Source organism: Schistocerca nitens, chromosome 5 (genome assembly GCF_023898315.1).
Source record: "Schistocerca nitens isolate TAMUIC-IGC-003100 chromosome 5, iqSchNite1.1, whole genome shotgun sequence".
Lineage (NCBI taxonomy): Eukaryota > Metazoa > Arthropoda > Insecta > Orthoptera > Acrididae > Schistocerca > Schistocerca nitens.
This window is the reverse complement of record NC_064618.1, coordinates 327,971,619-327,986,338: the sequence shown is the minus strand read 5'-3', so window position 1 is coordinate 327,986,338 and position 14,720 is coordinate 327,971,619. Positions and strand designations below refer to the sequence as shown.

At 46.5% G+C, this 14,720-nt stretch overlaps 1 protein-coding gene across 1 annotated transcript in view; it reads left to right on the top strand.

The window, feature by feature from the left end:
* Positions 1 to 14,720, top strand: part of LOC126260430 (resuscitation-promoting factor RpfA-like) — a 94,554-nt gene that overhangs the window by 18,307 nt on the left and 61,527 nt on the right. The window contains exons 2-3 of the mRNA XM_049957758.1: positions 20 to 293; positions 2,314 to 2,610. Of these exons, the coding sequence (XP_049813715.1) occupies positions 20 to 293; positions 2,314 to 2,610 (571 nt within the window). The remainder of the gene's footprint in view (positions 1 to 19; positions 294 to 2,313; positions 2,611 to 14,720) is intronic.

Here is a 14,720-nt window from a genome sequence, read left to right as displayed (position 1 = left end):
GGTTTTGTGACAGCCGCAGGAGCACGGGTGCCGCCGCCCGCGGCGATCCCAGCGGCAACGTCGCGCCGTCTAATTCTCCCGCCCTCCCCTTGTGGCCCTCGCAGCAGCAGGAGCCGCCGCCTCTCGCACAGTGGCAGTCGGACCCCAGCGCTGGGTGCCCGCTCTCCGCTCTTCCCGGCTGCAGCTGCGCTCGCTGCCGACACACGTGTTTCCAGTTAGCCGGCGCCGCGTCAGCTGGCCGCTGTCTGCGTCACCTGCTCCGCGACACTGGGATGCTGGCTCGTCGCCCAGCGGTCTGGCAGAATGCGTGCACCTGCGTGTCGTAAAAACCTCCAAAGTGCTGCTGCCAATGGCGCGCTTACAATCAGCGCACCGAAATGCCGTGTGCCCTAGCCACAGAATGACATGAACACCTGCAGCTAAATACAGCGTGAAGATCGTTCTCGATGATGTGCAACATTTCGCAGGAGACACGTGTGTCCTGTCTTGATCCTCTTTTCACATTACGTAACGCACGTTGCGAAGACACGATTGTTTATATTACCAAAGTGTTTTTCGCATGATCTGCGCGGGTTCTAGTGGAAGCACGTTTTCCAGTCATCCAGCTTCAAATCATTTCAGCCCTTGAAGAGGAAAATGTGTTGCAAGATCTCCCACTGTTGGTGATAACAAGGTTGTCTCACTTGCCATTAATTGGCATGCAGCAGATTCTTTTGACATTACCGAATTAGTGTGAGTGACTTGAGTTTCATCAGCATCTCTGAATTACCTAAAAAAACAAATCTGTGTTTAGTTTGTGACTAGTATTTTGTCAGACTTCTTCATTTTAAGTAGTAAATTTGTGTAGGAGCAGTGATATTACAAAGTGATACAACAACAGCCGCAAAGAGGCCATTTCTTTTTCTCCAGACTATTCCGCTGGAGGTTTCCATTTGACTTGTTCTAGACAGTGTGTGACACGTAACGTTCATTCCACTACTCTAAATGTTGGCTATCGTAGGACCAAGTACTATTAGATTTTTCAAGAAAACGGACCAATGGTCTTGTTCAGTCTGAGTCACGAAAGACTGCATCACACGTAGTGATATTTGACACTAAAGAATGAAACGCTAAATCAGCTCTGCAATATTTTGTAAAACACGTGTGCCAGAAAACTTATCTTGATTTTGTAAAAAAAAAAAATTGACAGAAAACTGATCGTGCACTACTTATACAACAGTTCAGTCCGGATCGCAATTTGATAATAATCAGTTACACGTTTCGGCCGACAGGTATTTACCATTATTTCTTTTAAGAATAGGGAAATAGATACAAGGTGTTTCTCAGACGTATCAAAACCATTAGCAGGTTTCAGCGTGATCGTGTAGTGACAACAAATCAACGGCTGGGAAAAGTCTAGGGATTTTTGTAGTGAAGCTGTGATGGGAAAGTGAAGACTTACCAGGGGTGAGGCAACAACTATTTTTTCTTAATAGCTTAACAGATGTTTTCGCCGTATTAGGCTCTATTACCAACTGGAGGATGACTTCTTCTTGTGGCCAGTTACAGAGGTTTACTACTATAGAACGAAACGCTCTGAGACAGACAAGTTGATCACGGTTCCAATATTGTAAAAGACTCGTTGAGCTCTTTGGACTGACAGTGGGGTTTTTATATTAGTGTAACAGACTGAGAAACTCGTAATTTTTCAAAATTTGTGAATTGTTATAGTAGGAATACTTCAGATGTAACTAGTGCTTGATATATGTGATTTTGATGACTATAGCGATGTGAAAGCGTGTATGTGACAACGTGGCGGTTAATCCCGACAAACAGGTGGTTCTCCGTACTTTCCTGCTCGATCTCGAATTTACACTAGTGGCTACGACGTTGTAGAACCAGTGGTTCAAAGTATACGTGAAGGAAGGAGTCGATCGCGGTGATAACAGTGTAGATCGTCTGCGTTGTATGAAGTGACGGCCGACATTTTTGGACCAACAGTCTAAGATTTCGTAATTTGCCAACAATTTTGAATTTTTATGGTAGAAATACGTCCAACTAATGACATATGTGCATTTGGAGACAGTAAAAAAGTGAAAACTTGTACGTGTGCACCGTGACGATTATTCCTGAGGAACAGGTGGTTCTCCGCGGTTTCCTGCTCGATTTCGAGGTCAGAAGAGACGCTGCAACGCCGGCCGAGGGGGACGAGGAAGCGGGGACTACCGGCGACCCCAGCGCACCGCGAGCCTGCAACAAGTGTCCGCGCAGCGCGGCGCTTCCCGTTAGGCCAGTGTGCCAGTTGGCGGGGCTGACCCCGATGCGGGTGGACAGGCGGAGGAGGAGGTGACGGTCGCCATGGCCGACGGCAACTGGACGGCGGCGGCGGAGGAGGGCCCGGTGGCGCCGGCGTGGGCGGTGTGGGCGTTCGCGGGCCCGGTGGGCGGCTTGGGCGCGCTGCTGGCCGCCTGGCTGGCGGGCTGCGCGTGGCGGCACGGCCGGTGCTCGCAGGGACGCGCGCAGCTGCTGCTGCTGGCGCAGCTCGCCGTCGCCGACGCCGCGGCGCTGCTCGCCGTCGCGCCCGCGGAGCTGCTCGTGCTCGCCGCCAGGGGCGCCTGGCCGCTCTCTGAGGTACGTGCTGCGTCTCCGCTCGCTCTCGCCACCGGCGTCTGACTGCTCCTTTGCTTCTACTGCACTACGTACTGTACATAAAATGGAAGAACATTATGAGCAGCTTGAAAGTCTCTTCGGGTTTGCTGCCGGATCCTAAAATCAACTTGACTCGATATTTCGGCGATCCAACTGGTCGGCATCTTCAGAAAAATGCTGCTTCTCCTGATGAGTCCTGCTGACAACTGCCGCCAGGTTACTCAGAGATGGGGCCCCTCCACGCCCGCACCAACATGGTGACCAAACCAAAAGTTCTACTGTCACCTCCGTAAACATGTTAGTTATCTAGTAAGTGGATCACAGGATGCTGGGCTGTGATGTTATCCGTGCGTCTGGGTAAGACTACGCATTAACACGGTCCATCAGGTGATAGATAGTGGACGAAACGCGAGTGAGGGTAGCGATTTGAAGAGCAGAGGGAAAAAAGTGCCAAGGCTCGTGCCGTGGGAAAAAAAAGCTCTGCGACAGTGGGATGGGTAGTAAGAGCAGTAGTGGCTTACTAGCTGCGATAGTTCATGCAAGGTTGAGCTTGTTAGTATGGGTAGCATGCATCATTACCGTGGCAAGCGATGGCGATGTATCCCAGTTGCTGCAGCCGCTGCATTCCTGGAACAATCAAGATCGTTATACAGTAGTGGGAGATCGGCCATAGATCATCTCACTGTGTGGGGGATGTGTGGCGCTTGTCTGCATGCAGTGTACGGTACGGCTTCCCTGCGTGGTGCCAGTTATTCGGCAGTGTATTCCAGCTGGATATCCAGTAATGGCGTCTGATTAAGAGGGGCTCACCTGTACCGTTGTGTTTGCGTGTGCTTGGCCATAGATGTTAGGTCCTTACAAGTATGTCTTTTGGTCTTTTATGTTTCCATCTATGGTTGTGGTCGTAGTTCCCCAGATTCAGAATAAACGGACACAATGTTGCCCACGCGAACGTTCCCCGAGCATAACGGATCCACCACCAGCCTGTCTCCGTCTCGCAGTGCGGATATCAAGGAGCTGTTCCCATCGACATGATGGAGAAGATATCGGGTTTCTTCAGACCATGGAGCTATCTCACACTGCGCCAACGTCCAGTGCCGATGGTGACATGCCCATTTCATTCGCAGTTGCCGATGTCGTGGTGTTAACACTGTACAGGCGGAAGCCCATCGGTAGGGGTGTTCGGTGTACTGTGTGTTCAGACACGCTTACTCTGCCCAGCATTAAAGTCTGACGTTAATTCCGCCAAAGTTCGCCGCCTGTCCTGTTTTACCGGTCTGTCCAGCATACGACGCCCGACACCTGTAATGAGGGGTAGCCGCCCAGCCCCAAAATGTCTGGACGAGGTTACACCCTGGTTTCGCCAACGGTTGAAGACTCTCACATCCGCACTCCTCGAACACCCGACAAGTCGTGCAATTTCCGAAATGCTCGAGCCGAGCCTCCGGACCACCACAATCTACGCCGGCTGTTGTGGGCGAGCGGTTCTAGGCGCTTCAGTCCCGAACCGCGCTGCTGCTACGGTCGCAGGTTCGAAACCTGCATCGGGCATAGTTGTGTGTGGTGTCCTTAGGCTAGTTACGTTTAAGTAGTTCTAAGTCTAGGAGACTGATGACCTCAGATGTCCTATAAGAGCTCTGAGCCATTTGAACCATCACAATCTGCCCTCGGTCACACTCACATAGATCGCGCACATTCCCCATTCTACACACGGACGGCATGCTCACTGATACTACACAGCACACACACCGTGAGTATGGCGCACTAGCAGTGATTCCTCGTTAGGTGATGCTGCTATCGCTTGGACGAGTTTATATCCATAGTAGGTCATAATGTTCTGGCTGAACGGACATTTCGTCTCTTCTTGTTTTTCCTATTTTCCCCATGCCCTTCTTCTCCCTACTTTTCCCCTGTATCTTGGGTTACTCAACAACGGTAATAGACTATGTCAAGGGCTGTGTCGTTATCTTGGTGTGCATTTCTTTCGACCAGTGTAGTTTCAGTCTCAGCATGTCTTCCGGTGGCTAATTCCTATTCCGTCAAATTAAAAGCCCCAAATCTGCCAAATTTGTAGCTTTTGGTCTCGAAAAGACACCATAACCTGGAAAGAAGGTTCAAAAAAGCTGACATCGATATGTTGTGTTCTACACTCCTGGAAATTGAAATAAGAACACCGTGAATTCATTGTCCCAGGAAGGGGAAACTTTATTGACACATTCCTGGGGTCAGATACATCACATGATCACACTGACAGAACCACAGGCACATAGACACAGGCAACAGAGCATGCACAATGTCGGCACTAGTACAGTGTATATCCACCTTTCGCAGCAATGCAGGCTGCTATTCTCCCATGGAGACGATCGTAGAGATGCTGGATGTAGTCCTGTGGAACGGCTTGCCATGCCATTTCCACCTGGCGCCTCAGTTGGACCAGCGTTCGTGCTGGACGTGCAGACCGCGTGAGACGACGCTTCATCCAGTCCCAAACATGCTCAATGGGGGACAGATCCGGAGATCTTGCTGGCCAGGGTAGTTGACTTACACCTTCTAGGGCACGTTGGGTGGCACGGGATACATGCGGACGTGCATTGTCCTGTTGGAACAGCAAGTTCCCTTGCCGGTCTAGGAATGGTAGAACGATGGGTTCGATGACGGTTTGGATGTACCGTGCACTATTCAGTGTCCCCTCGACGATCACCAGTGGTGTACGGCCAGTGTAGGAGATCGCTCGCCACACCATGATGCCGGGTGTTGGCCCTGTGTGCCTCGGTCGTATGCAGTCCTGATTGTGGCGCTCACCTGCACAGCGCCAAACACGCTTACGACCATCATTGGCACCAAGGCAGAAGCGACTCTCATCGCTGAAGACGACACGTCTCCATTCGTCCCTCCATTCACGCCTGTTGCGACACCACTGGAGGCGGGCTGCACGATGTTGGGGCGTGAGCGGAAGACGGCCTAACGGTGTGCGGAACCGTAGCCCAGCTTCATGGAGACGGTTGCGAATGGTCCTCGCCGATACCCCAGGAGCAACAGTGTCCCTAATTTGCTGGGAAGTGGCGGTGCGGTCCCCTACGGCACTGCGTAGGATCCTACGGTCTTGGCGTGCATCCGTGCGTCGCTGCGGTCCGGTCCCAGGTCGACGGGCACGTGCACCTTCCGCCGACCACTGGCGACAACATCGATGTACTGTGGAGACCTCACGCCCCACGTGTTGAGCAATTCGGCGGTACGTCCACCCGGCCTCCCGCATGCCCACTATACGCCCTCGCTCAAAGTCCGTCAACTGCACATACGGTTCACGTCCACGCTGTCGCGGCATGCTACCAGTGTTAAAGACTGCGATGGAGCTCCGTATGCCATGGCAAACTGGCTGACACTGACGGCGGCGGTGCACAAATGCTGCGCAGCTAGCGCCATTCGACGGCCAACACCGTGGTTCCTGGTGTGTCCGCTGTGCCGTGCGTGTGATCATTGCTTGTACAGCCCTCTCGCAGTGTCCGGAGCAAGTATGGTGGGTCTGACACACCGGTGTCAATGTGTTCTTTTTTCCATTTCCAGGAGTGTATATGACGTATACAATAGCGAATACCTGGTACCCACGTCGTCATCTGGTATCATAGTTGGGCCTAGAGGTGATATTACGTAAGACCGAAATCTTCTGCCTTCTATACATAGAGTTGCACAGCTACCGTAGACCATGGTAGACTGTCGTAAGTAGAGCGTACACTACGGTAGTTTCCTATACCTTTGGTCTGTTAACATCGTTACCTGTACGTTAGGTGAGTTGGATACCAATCGGGCGTTACCTAATGTCGATCGCTTTGTTTGCCTATGCAATCAGTGTCTTATTAGATTTCCCTAAAAATCGGAAGTGGTGAAACGTCTAGAAGCTGAGTAAGGATATGAAAAGGGCCACGAAACCTATGAAGAATTTTTGTTCTGAATAGTTACCCTGCTGTCTGTTACTTAAAAACAGGCAGTATTTGTAGAAAAATTGAAACTGTCAATGTTTAGTTCATATTTTATTTGCAAATAGTTGATCTGTAGTGTGAAACACTTGTTGTGGCCTTCAGTCCTGAGACTGGTTTGATGCGGCTCTCCATGCTACTCTATCCTGTGCAAGCTTCTTCATCTCCCAGTACTTACTGCAACCTACATCCTTCTGAATCTGCTTAGTGTATTCATCTCTTGGTCTCCCTCTACGATTTTTACCCTCCACACTGCCCTCCGATGCTAAATTTGTGATCCCTTGATGCCTCAGAACATGTCCTACTAACCGGTCCCTTCTTTTTGTCAAGTTGTGCCATAAACTCCTCTTCTCCCCAATTCTATTCAATACCTCCTCATTAGTTATGTGATCTACCCATCTAAGCTTCAGCATTCTTCTGTAGCACCACATTTCGAAAGCTTCTATTCTCTTCTTGTCCAAACTATTTATCGTCCATGTTTCACTTCCATATATGGCTACACTCCATACAAATACTTTCAGAAACGACTTCCTGACACTTAAATCTATACTCGATGTTAACAAATTTCTCTTCTTCAGAAACACTTTCCTTACCATTGCCAGTCTTCGTTTGATATCTTCTCTACTTCGACCATCATCAGTTATTATGCCCCCCAAATAGTAAAACTCCTTTACTACTTTAAGTGTCTCATTTCCTAATCTAATTCCCTCAGCATCATCCGACTTAATTCGACTACATTCCATTATCCGCGTTTTGCTTTTGTTGATGTTCATCTTATATCCTCCTTTCAAGACACTGTCCATTTCGTTCAACTGCTCTTCCAAGTCCTTTGCTGTCTCTGATAGAATGACAATGTCATCGGCGAACCTCGAAGTTTTTATTTCTTCTCCATGGATTTTAATACCTACTCCGAATTTTTCATTTGTTTCCTTTACTGTTTGCTCAGTATACAGATTGAATAACATTGGGGAGAGGCTAAAACCCTGTCTCACTCCCTTCCCAACCACTGCTTCCCTTTCATGCCCCTCGACTCTTATAACTGCCACCTGGTTTCTGTACAAATTGTAAATAGCCTTTCGCTCCCTGTATTTTACCCCAGCCAGCTTCAGAATTTGAAAGATAGTATTGGAGTCAACATTGTCAAAAGCTTCCTCTAAGTCTACAAATGCTAGAAACGTAGGTTTGCCTTTCCTTAACCTATTTTCTAAGATATGTCGTAGGGCCAGTATTGCCTCGGGTGTTCCAATATTTCTACGGAATCCAAACTGATCTTCCCCGAGGTCGGCTTCTACCAGTTTTTCCATTCGTCTGTAAAGAATTCGTGTTAGTATTTTTTCACATCTGTCAACACCTGCTTTCTTTGGGATTGGAATTATTATATTCTTCTTGAAGTCTGAGGGTATTTCGCCTGTCTCATACATCTTGCTCACCAGATGGTAGAGTTTTGTCAGGACTGGCTCTCGCAAGGCCGTCAGTAGTTCTAATGGAATGTTGTCTACTCCCGTGGCCTTGTTTCCACTCAGGTCTTTCAGTACTCTGTCAAACTCTTCACGCAGTATCGTATCTCCCATTTCATCTTCATCTACATCCTCTTCCATTTCCATAATATTGTCCTCAAGTACATCGCCCTTGTATAGACCCTCTATATACTCCGTCCACCTTTCTGCTTTCCCTTCTTTGCTTAGAACTGGGTTTCCATCTGAGCTCTTGATATTCATACAAGTGGTTCTCTTTTCTCCAAAGGTCTATTTAATTTTCCTATAGGCAGTATCTATCTTACCCCTAGTGAGATAAGCCTCTACATCCTTACATTTGTCCTCTAGCCATCACTGCTTAGCCATTTTGCACTTCCTGTCGATCTCATTTTTGAGATGTTTGTATTCCTTTTTACCTGCTTCATTTACTGCATTTTTATATTTTCTCCTTTCATCAATTAAATTCAATATTTCTTCTGTTACCCAAGGATTTCTACCAGCCCTCGTCTTTTTACCTACTTGATCCTCTGCTGCCTTCACTACTTCATCCCTCAGAGCTACCCATTCTTCTTCTACTGTACTTCTTTCCCCCATTCCTGTCAATTGTTCCCTTATGGTCTCCCTGAAACTCTGTACAACCTCTGGTTTAGTCAGTTTATCCAGGTTCCATCTCCTTAAATTCCCACCTTTTAGCAGTTTCTTCAGTTTTAACCTACAGTTCATAACCAATAGATTGTGGTCAGAGTGCTCATCTGCACCTGGAAATGTCTTACAATTTAAAACCTGGTGAAACCGAGGGGTGCTGTAAAAATAAAAATAAAACAATGCAGATTTATCATATAGTGCTAGAATACGCTATTTCCTCAAGAAAAGGTAAAATTTTTAAAAATTTCAAAACAAAAACGTTTCAAACATCGCTTCAATACTTCATCTTGCTTATAGAAAACATGTTTATGTTACCCATAAACACTTTCACACTTATCAGTAATGACCGGAAACTCTTGCCTTTGATCATGATGAAGAATGTTCTGCTGAGTACGATATAACAATAATTATATAATTTTTTTTATTTTTCTGCATTTAAACTGTACTTGCACTAAATGTAATTTCTTTAGTTACATAAAAGCGCTGTTGCTACTTGATCAACTAATGTTGATTACTTATAAATTACAATTTATATTTTGTATATTTTGAAAGGATTTAAAATACGGAGTGGAATATCTCTGAAGGGTGTGCTGTTCTAATTCTGTGCAACAGAAACAAACAAACAAAAGACAAAGAAAATTCGTCGGTCCCAGTTTCTCTCTCGCCCATTCATTCATGTTTCTTTCCCTACTACAGCTACCAATACTACGGGCAATCCTACCATTTACTACGTCATTTATGTAGTGCAGCAAAACTACCGAACCACACGTAGTAGAAATTGAAGCCACATGCCTAAATTCTATCTGTATGTTCGGGCTAATCTCAGGATGATGTTGATGATGATGTTTGGTTTGTGGGGCGCTCAACTGCGCGGTCGTCAGCGCCCGTACAAAGTCCCAATCTTTTCACACTCCTATGTTTCACTCAGTCCAATCTATCCACTATCACTAATGATGACGGTGATGATGAAATGATGAGGAGAGAAGACACACCCAGTCCCCAGGCAGAGAAAATTCCCAACCTGGCCGGATAATCTCAGGAACTACTGTAAGGGTTATGATACGGATTTCACTAATAAATAGACCGATTGATGAAGAAGGCTTCTGTATATAATTTATAAATATTTCCTGCAAATTGTGTGATGAATTAAAGTTCCTCAACACTGTGAAAATTATGTCATTGCCATCTGGCGGTGAATGGCACAGCTCCTTGGAATCACAGTAGCTGTTGTAGCCTGGCACTGCAGTCCGACAGCCTTGCACGTATTTCAAGTTTCCATAAAGCGACCCTGCCAATGTCGTCAATTTTCCTTACCTAAATGCCGGCCGGGGTGGCCGAGCGGTTCTAGGCGCTACAGTCTGAAACCGCGCGACCGCTACGGTCGGAGGTTCGAGTCCTGCCTAGGCCATGGATGGGTGTGATGTCCTTAAGTTATTTAGGTTTAAGTAGTTCTAAGTTCTAGGGGAATGATGACCTCAGAAGTTAAGTCCCATAGTGCTCACAAGGGAACCTCCCCATCGCACCCCCCTCAGATTTAGTTATAACTTGGCACAGTGGATAGGCCTTGAAAAACTGAACACAGATCAATCGAGAAAACAGGAAGAAGTTGTGTGGAACTATGAATAAATAAGCAAAATATGCAAACTGAGTAGTCTATGTGCAAGATATGCAAAATCAAGGAGCGTGAGCAGCTGTGGAACGAGAGGTCCTTGGTTCCAGTCTTCCCTCGAGTGAAAAGTTTAATTTTTTATTTTCAGACAATTATTATCTGTCCGTCCGTCCGTCCGATGCGAGGTAACTGCGCCGTAGTATGGGGACGCTACACCTAAACAAACATCGAAACACACGACGTCAGTCGACTACAGCGCACGGAAGAGAGTATTCATGCTAACGAGGCTCCCTGGCTGGCAGTTGACTGTTCGCTACTTTGGACGAGAGTGCGTTAAATATGCCGACACGGTAGCTCAGCGTGTTCGGTCAGAGGGTTACGTGCCCTCTGTAATAAAAAAAAACTGAGTTCATCGATCAACAACGAACTTCAATGGATGTCTTACGACGTCCGCCCCAAGAAGATGCAACGAAGAAAAGCGAACAAAATGAGATTAAAAAAAAAAAATACAGCCGGCCGCGGTGGTCTAGCGGTTCTAGGCGCTCAGTCAGGAACCGCGCGACTGCTACGGTCGCAGGTTCGAATCCTGCCTCGGGCATGGATGTGTGTGATGTCCTTAGGTTAGTTAGGTTTAAGTAGTTCTAAGTTCTAGGGGACTTATGACCACAGATGTTGAGTCCCATAGTACTCAGAGCCATTTGAACCATTTTTTTTGAAAAAAAATACATGAGATGTATTCCGTGGGCAATATGAATCCAGCAAATATAGCTCGCGACTTCAATAACAATCGCACGGTTGTGCCTTGCGGTCGCAAAACACAGACACTAAACTTATTACAGTGAACAGAGACGTCAATGAACGAACGGACAGATCATAACTTTGCGAAAATAGAGAAAGTAAACTTTTTCACTCGAGGGAAGACGTGAACCAAGGACCTTGCGTTCCGCAGCTGCTCACGCTAACCACGGGACCACGGCGCTCCTTAGCTCAGACTATACTCGATGTTGCCTATGTTGCTCATGGACTACTCAGTTTGTATATTTTGCTTATTTTTTTCATAATCCCACACAACTTCTTCCTGTTTTCTCGATTGATCTGTTCAAATGGTTCAAATGGCTCTGAGCACTATGGGACTTAACTGCTGTGGTCATCAGTCCCCTAGAACTTAGAACTACTTAAACCTAACTAACCTAAGGACATCACACACATCCATGCCCGAGGCAGGATTCGAACCTGCGACCGGAGCGGTCACGCGGTTCCAGACTGAAGAGCCTAGACCGCACGGCCACACCGGCCGGCGATTGATCTGTGTTCAGTTTTTCAAGGCCTATCCACTGTGCCACCTTATAACTAAATCTGAGGGGGGTACGATGGGGAGGTTCCCTTGTCAGAGCCATTTGAACCTTATCGAAATGAAACGCACAACTAAGCTCTTGTGTGCCACAGGGTGCTTCTGACCTGTGTTACATTGCAGAGGATGTTTCGTACCGATGTTGCGTGGCAGAGAGTGTTTTGAACCAGTGTCACTAGGCAGAAGGTGCTTCATACCGGTGTCATGTGGCAGAGGATGCTTCATGCCAATGTTGCACGGCAACGGGTGCAGCCTACCAATGCTGCTTGGCATAGATTCCGTACTACCAATGCTGCAGGACAAAGTGTGCATCCTACTGCTGTGGCATGCCAGAGGGTGTCCCGCGCCAATGGTGTGTGGCAGAGGGCTTTCCGTAACAATGTTACCTGGCCCAGAGTGCTTCGTACCAGTGTTGCCCCACGGAGTGTGCTTCATACCAGTATTCCATCACACAGCGTGCTTTGTACCAGGTAGCGTGGAGGAGCGTGCATCGAACCGATTTTGTGTGGCAGAGAGTGCTATGTGTTAATGTTTCATGGTTAGAGGGTGCATCATAACAATGTTGTGTGGCAGAAGGTGCATACTGGCGATGTTCCATGGCAGAGGGTGCTTTGTAACGACATTTCGTTGCGAAATGTCTGACTATTTCACACAGTAAGCGAAACCCAGACCGAATTGTTTCTGGATTTGGGCGGCAGGCAAGTTTCATACTGAACTGGCACTGCAGTTGGCTGGACATTGTAGCAATGTATATCACAGCTCCCATCATTTGCAGTAAGTTGTCACTCCAAATGCTACTTAAATATGGAACAGATAACACTCTTTTCTCCTAAGAACTTTCCTAATGTGAACTGCTTAAAGTACAGGGTTTTTATAAATGAATATCGGGGTTTTAACGCTTTATAATATGTATTGAGGTTCGCCGATGACATTGTAATTCTGTCAGAGACAGCAAAGGACTTGGAAGAGCAGTTGAATGGAATGGACAGTGTCTTGAAAGGAGGATATAAGATGAACATCAACAAAAGCAAAACGAGGATAATGGAATGTAGTCGAATTAAGTCGGGTGATGCTGAGGGAATTAGATTAGGAAATGAGACACTTAAAGTAGTAAAGGAGTTTTGCTATTTGGGGAGCAAAATAACTGATGATGGTCGAAGTAGAGAGGATATAAAATGTAGACTGGCAATGGCAAGGAAAGCGTTTCTGAAGAAGAGAAATTTGTTAACATCGAGTATAGCTTTAAGTGTCAGGAAGTCATTTCTGGAAGTATTTGTATGGAAGTGAAACATGAACGATAAATAGTTTGGACAAGAAGAGAATAGAAGCTTTCGAAATGTGGTGCTACAGAAGAATGCTGAAGATTAGATGGGTAGATCACATAACTAATGAGGAAGTACTGAATAGGATTGGGGAGAAGTGACGTTTGTGGCACAACTTGACCAGAAGACGGGATCGGTTGGTAGGACATGTTCTGAGGCATCAAGGGATCACCAATTTAGTATTGGAGGGCAGCGTGGAGGGTAAACATCGTAGAGGGAGACCAAGAGATGAATACACTAAGCAGATTCAGAAGGATGTAGGTTGCAGTAGGTACTGGGAGATGAAGAAGCTTGCACAGGATAGAGTAGCATGGAGAGCTGCATCAAACCAGTCTCAGGACTGAAGACCACAACAACAACAACAACAATATGTATTATATTAAACTTACAGTTATAAATGATATGTCAAATGAAAGAGCAACTCAAACAATTTTACCAAGAACCTTATAAATGTTCAATGTGAGCACCATTTGTCACACGGCACACTTTAAGTCTATAGCCGAGTTCTTCCCAAATGTTGATAAGTGTGTCTTCAGTGATTGTAGCAACGCCTGTTTCAATCCGGTTTCTTAATTCAGGGAGGTCTGCTGGTAGTGGAGGCACGTACACACGATCCTTGATGAAGCCCCAAATGAAAAAGTCGCATGGCGTTAGGTCAGATGAACGTGGAGGCCATGGAAAGCAAGCCCTGTCATTGGGCCCCTTGCAGCCTATCCAGCTCTTGGTCACATTGAAGTTCAGCCAATCGCATACTTCGCTATGCCAGTGAGGTGGCGCACCATCTCGCTGGAAAATGAAGTTCTCTGGCTCATCTTCTTCCAACTTAGGGAAGAGCCACTGCTCTAGTGTATCAAGGGAAGAAGTGGCAGTTACAGTAGGTTCACCAAAAAAGAAAGGCCCATTAACTTTCCGCCAGGATACGGCACAAAAAACTCGTTCCATTTGTACCACCTCGTGAGGAATTTCTGAGTCCCAGATGCGCACATTGTGAGTGTTAACATGTCCACTAAGGTGAAAGGTCGATTCATCGCTGAAGACAACATGATCCAGAAAATCTTCATCATCATGAAACAACATTTTGTTTGCAAAGTTGGCACGTAATCCATGGTCTACCAGCTTTAGAGCCTGTAATAACTGAAAACGGTAAGGACATAGTTGTAAGCGTTTTCTTAAAACTTTCCAAACAGTCGACATGGGAACTTGTAATTCACGACTAGCCTTCCGGACTGATTTTTTTGGGCTACAAGTGAAGGACTTTCTCACTCACTCAACAGTCTCTTCACTAACTCTTGGTCGTCCTGTGCTCTTCCCTTTACAAAGGCAGCTGGTATCTTCAAACTGATGATACCATCTACGAATGTTGTTAACACTTGAAGGATCACAACCGAACTTCACCCGGAATGCAAGTTGCACAGTAACTACAGATTCGGTCTTTGCTAACTGCAAAACAGAAAACGCTCTCTGTTCACCAGTCGCCATCTTCGCTACTACCGCTGTATAGCGGATTGCGGCAGAAACATAGCGCGCTGTGCATGTGCACTGGTGCCAAACACAACTGTTTCAGTTGCTCTTTCATTTGACATATCATTTATAACTGTAAGTTTACTGTAATAAATATTATAAAGCGTTAAAGCCCCGATATTCATTTATAAACACCCTGTATTTAAATTATATGAAAGTAATATTCAGTTACCCAACACTTGCTCATTAACACAA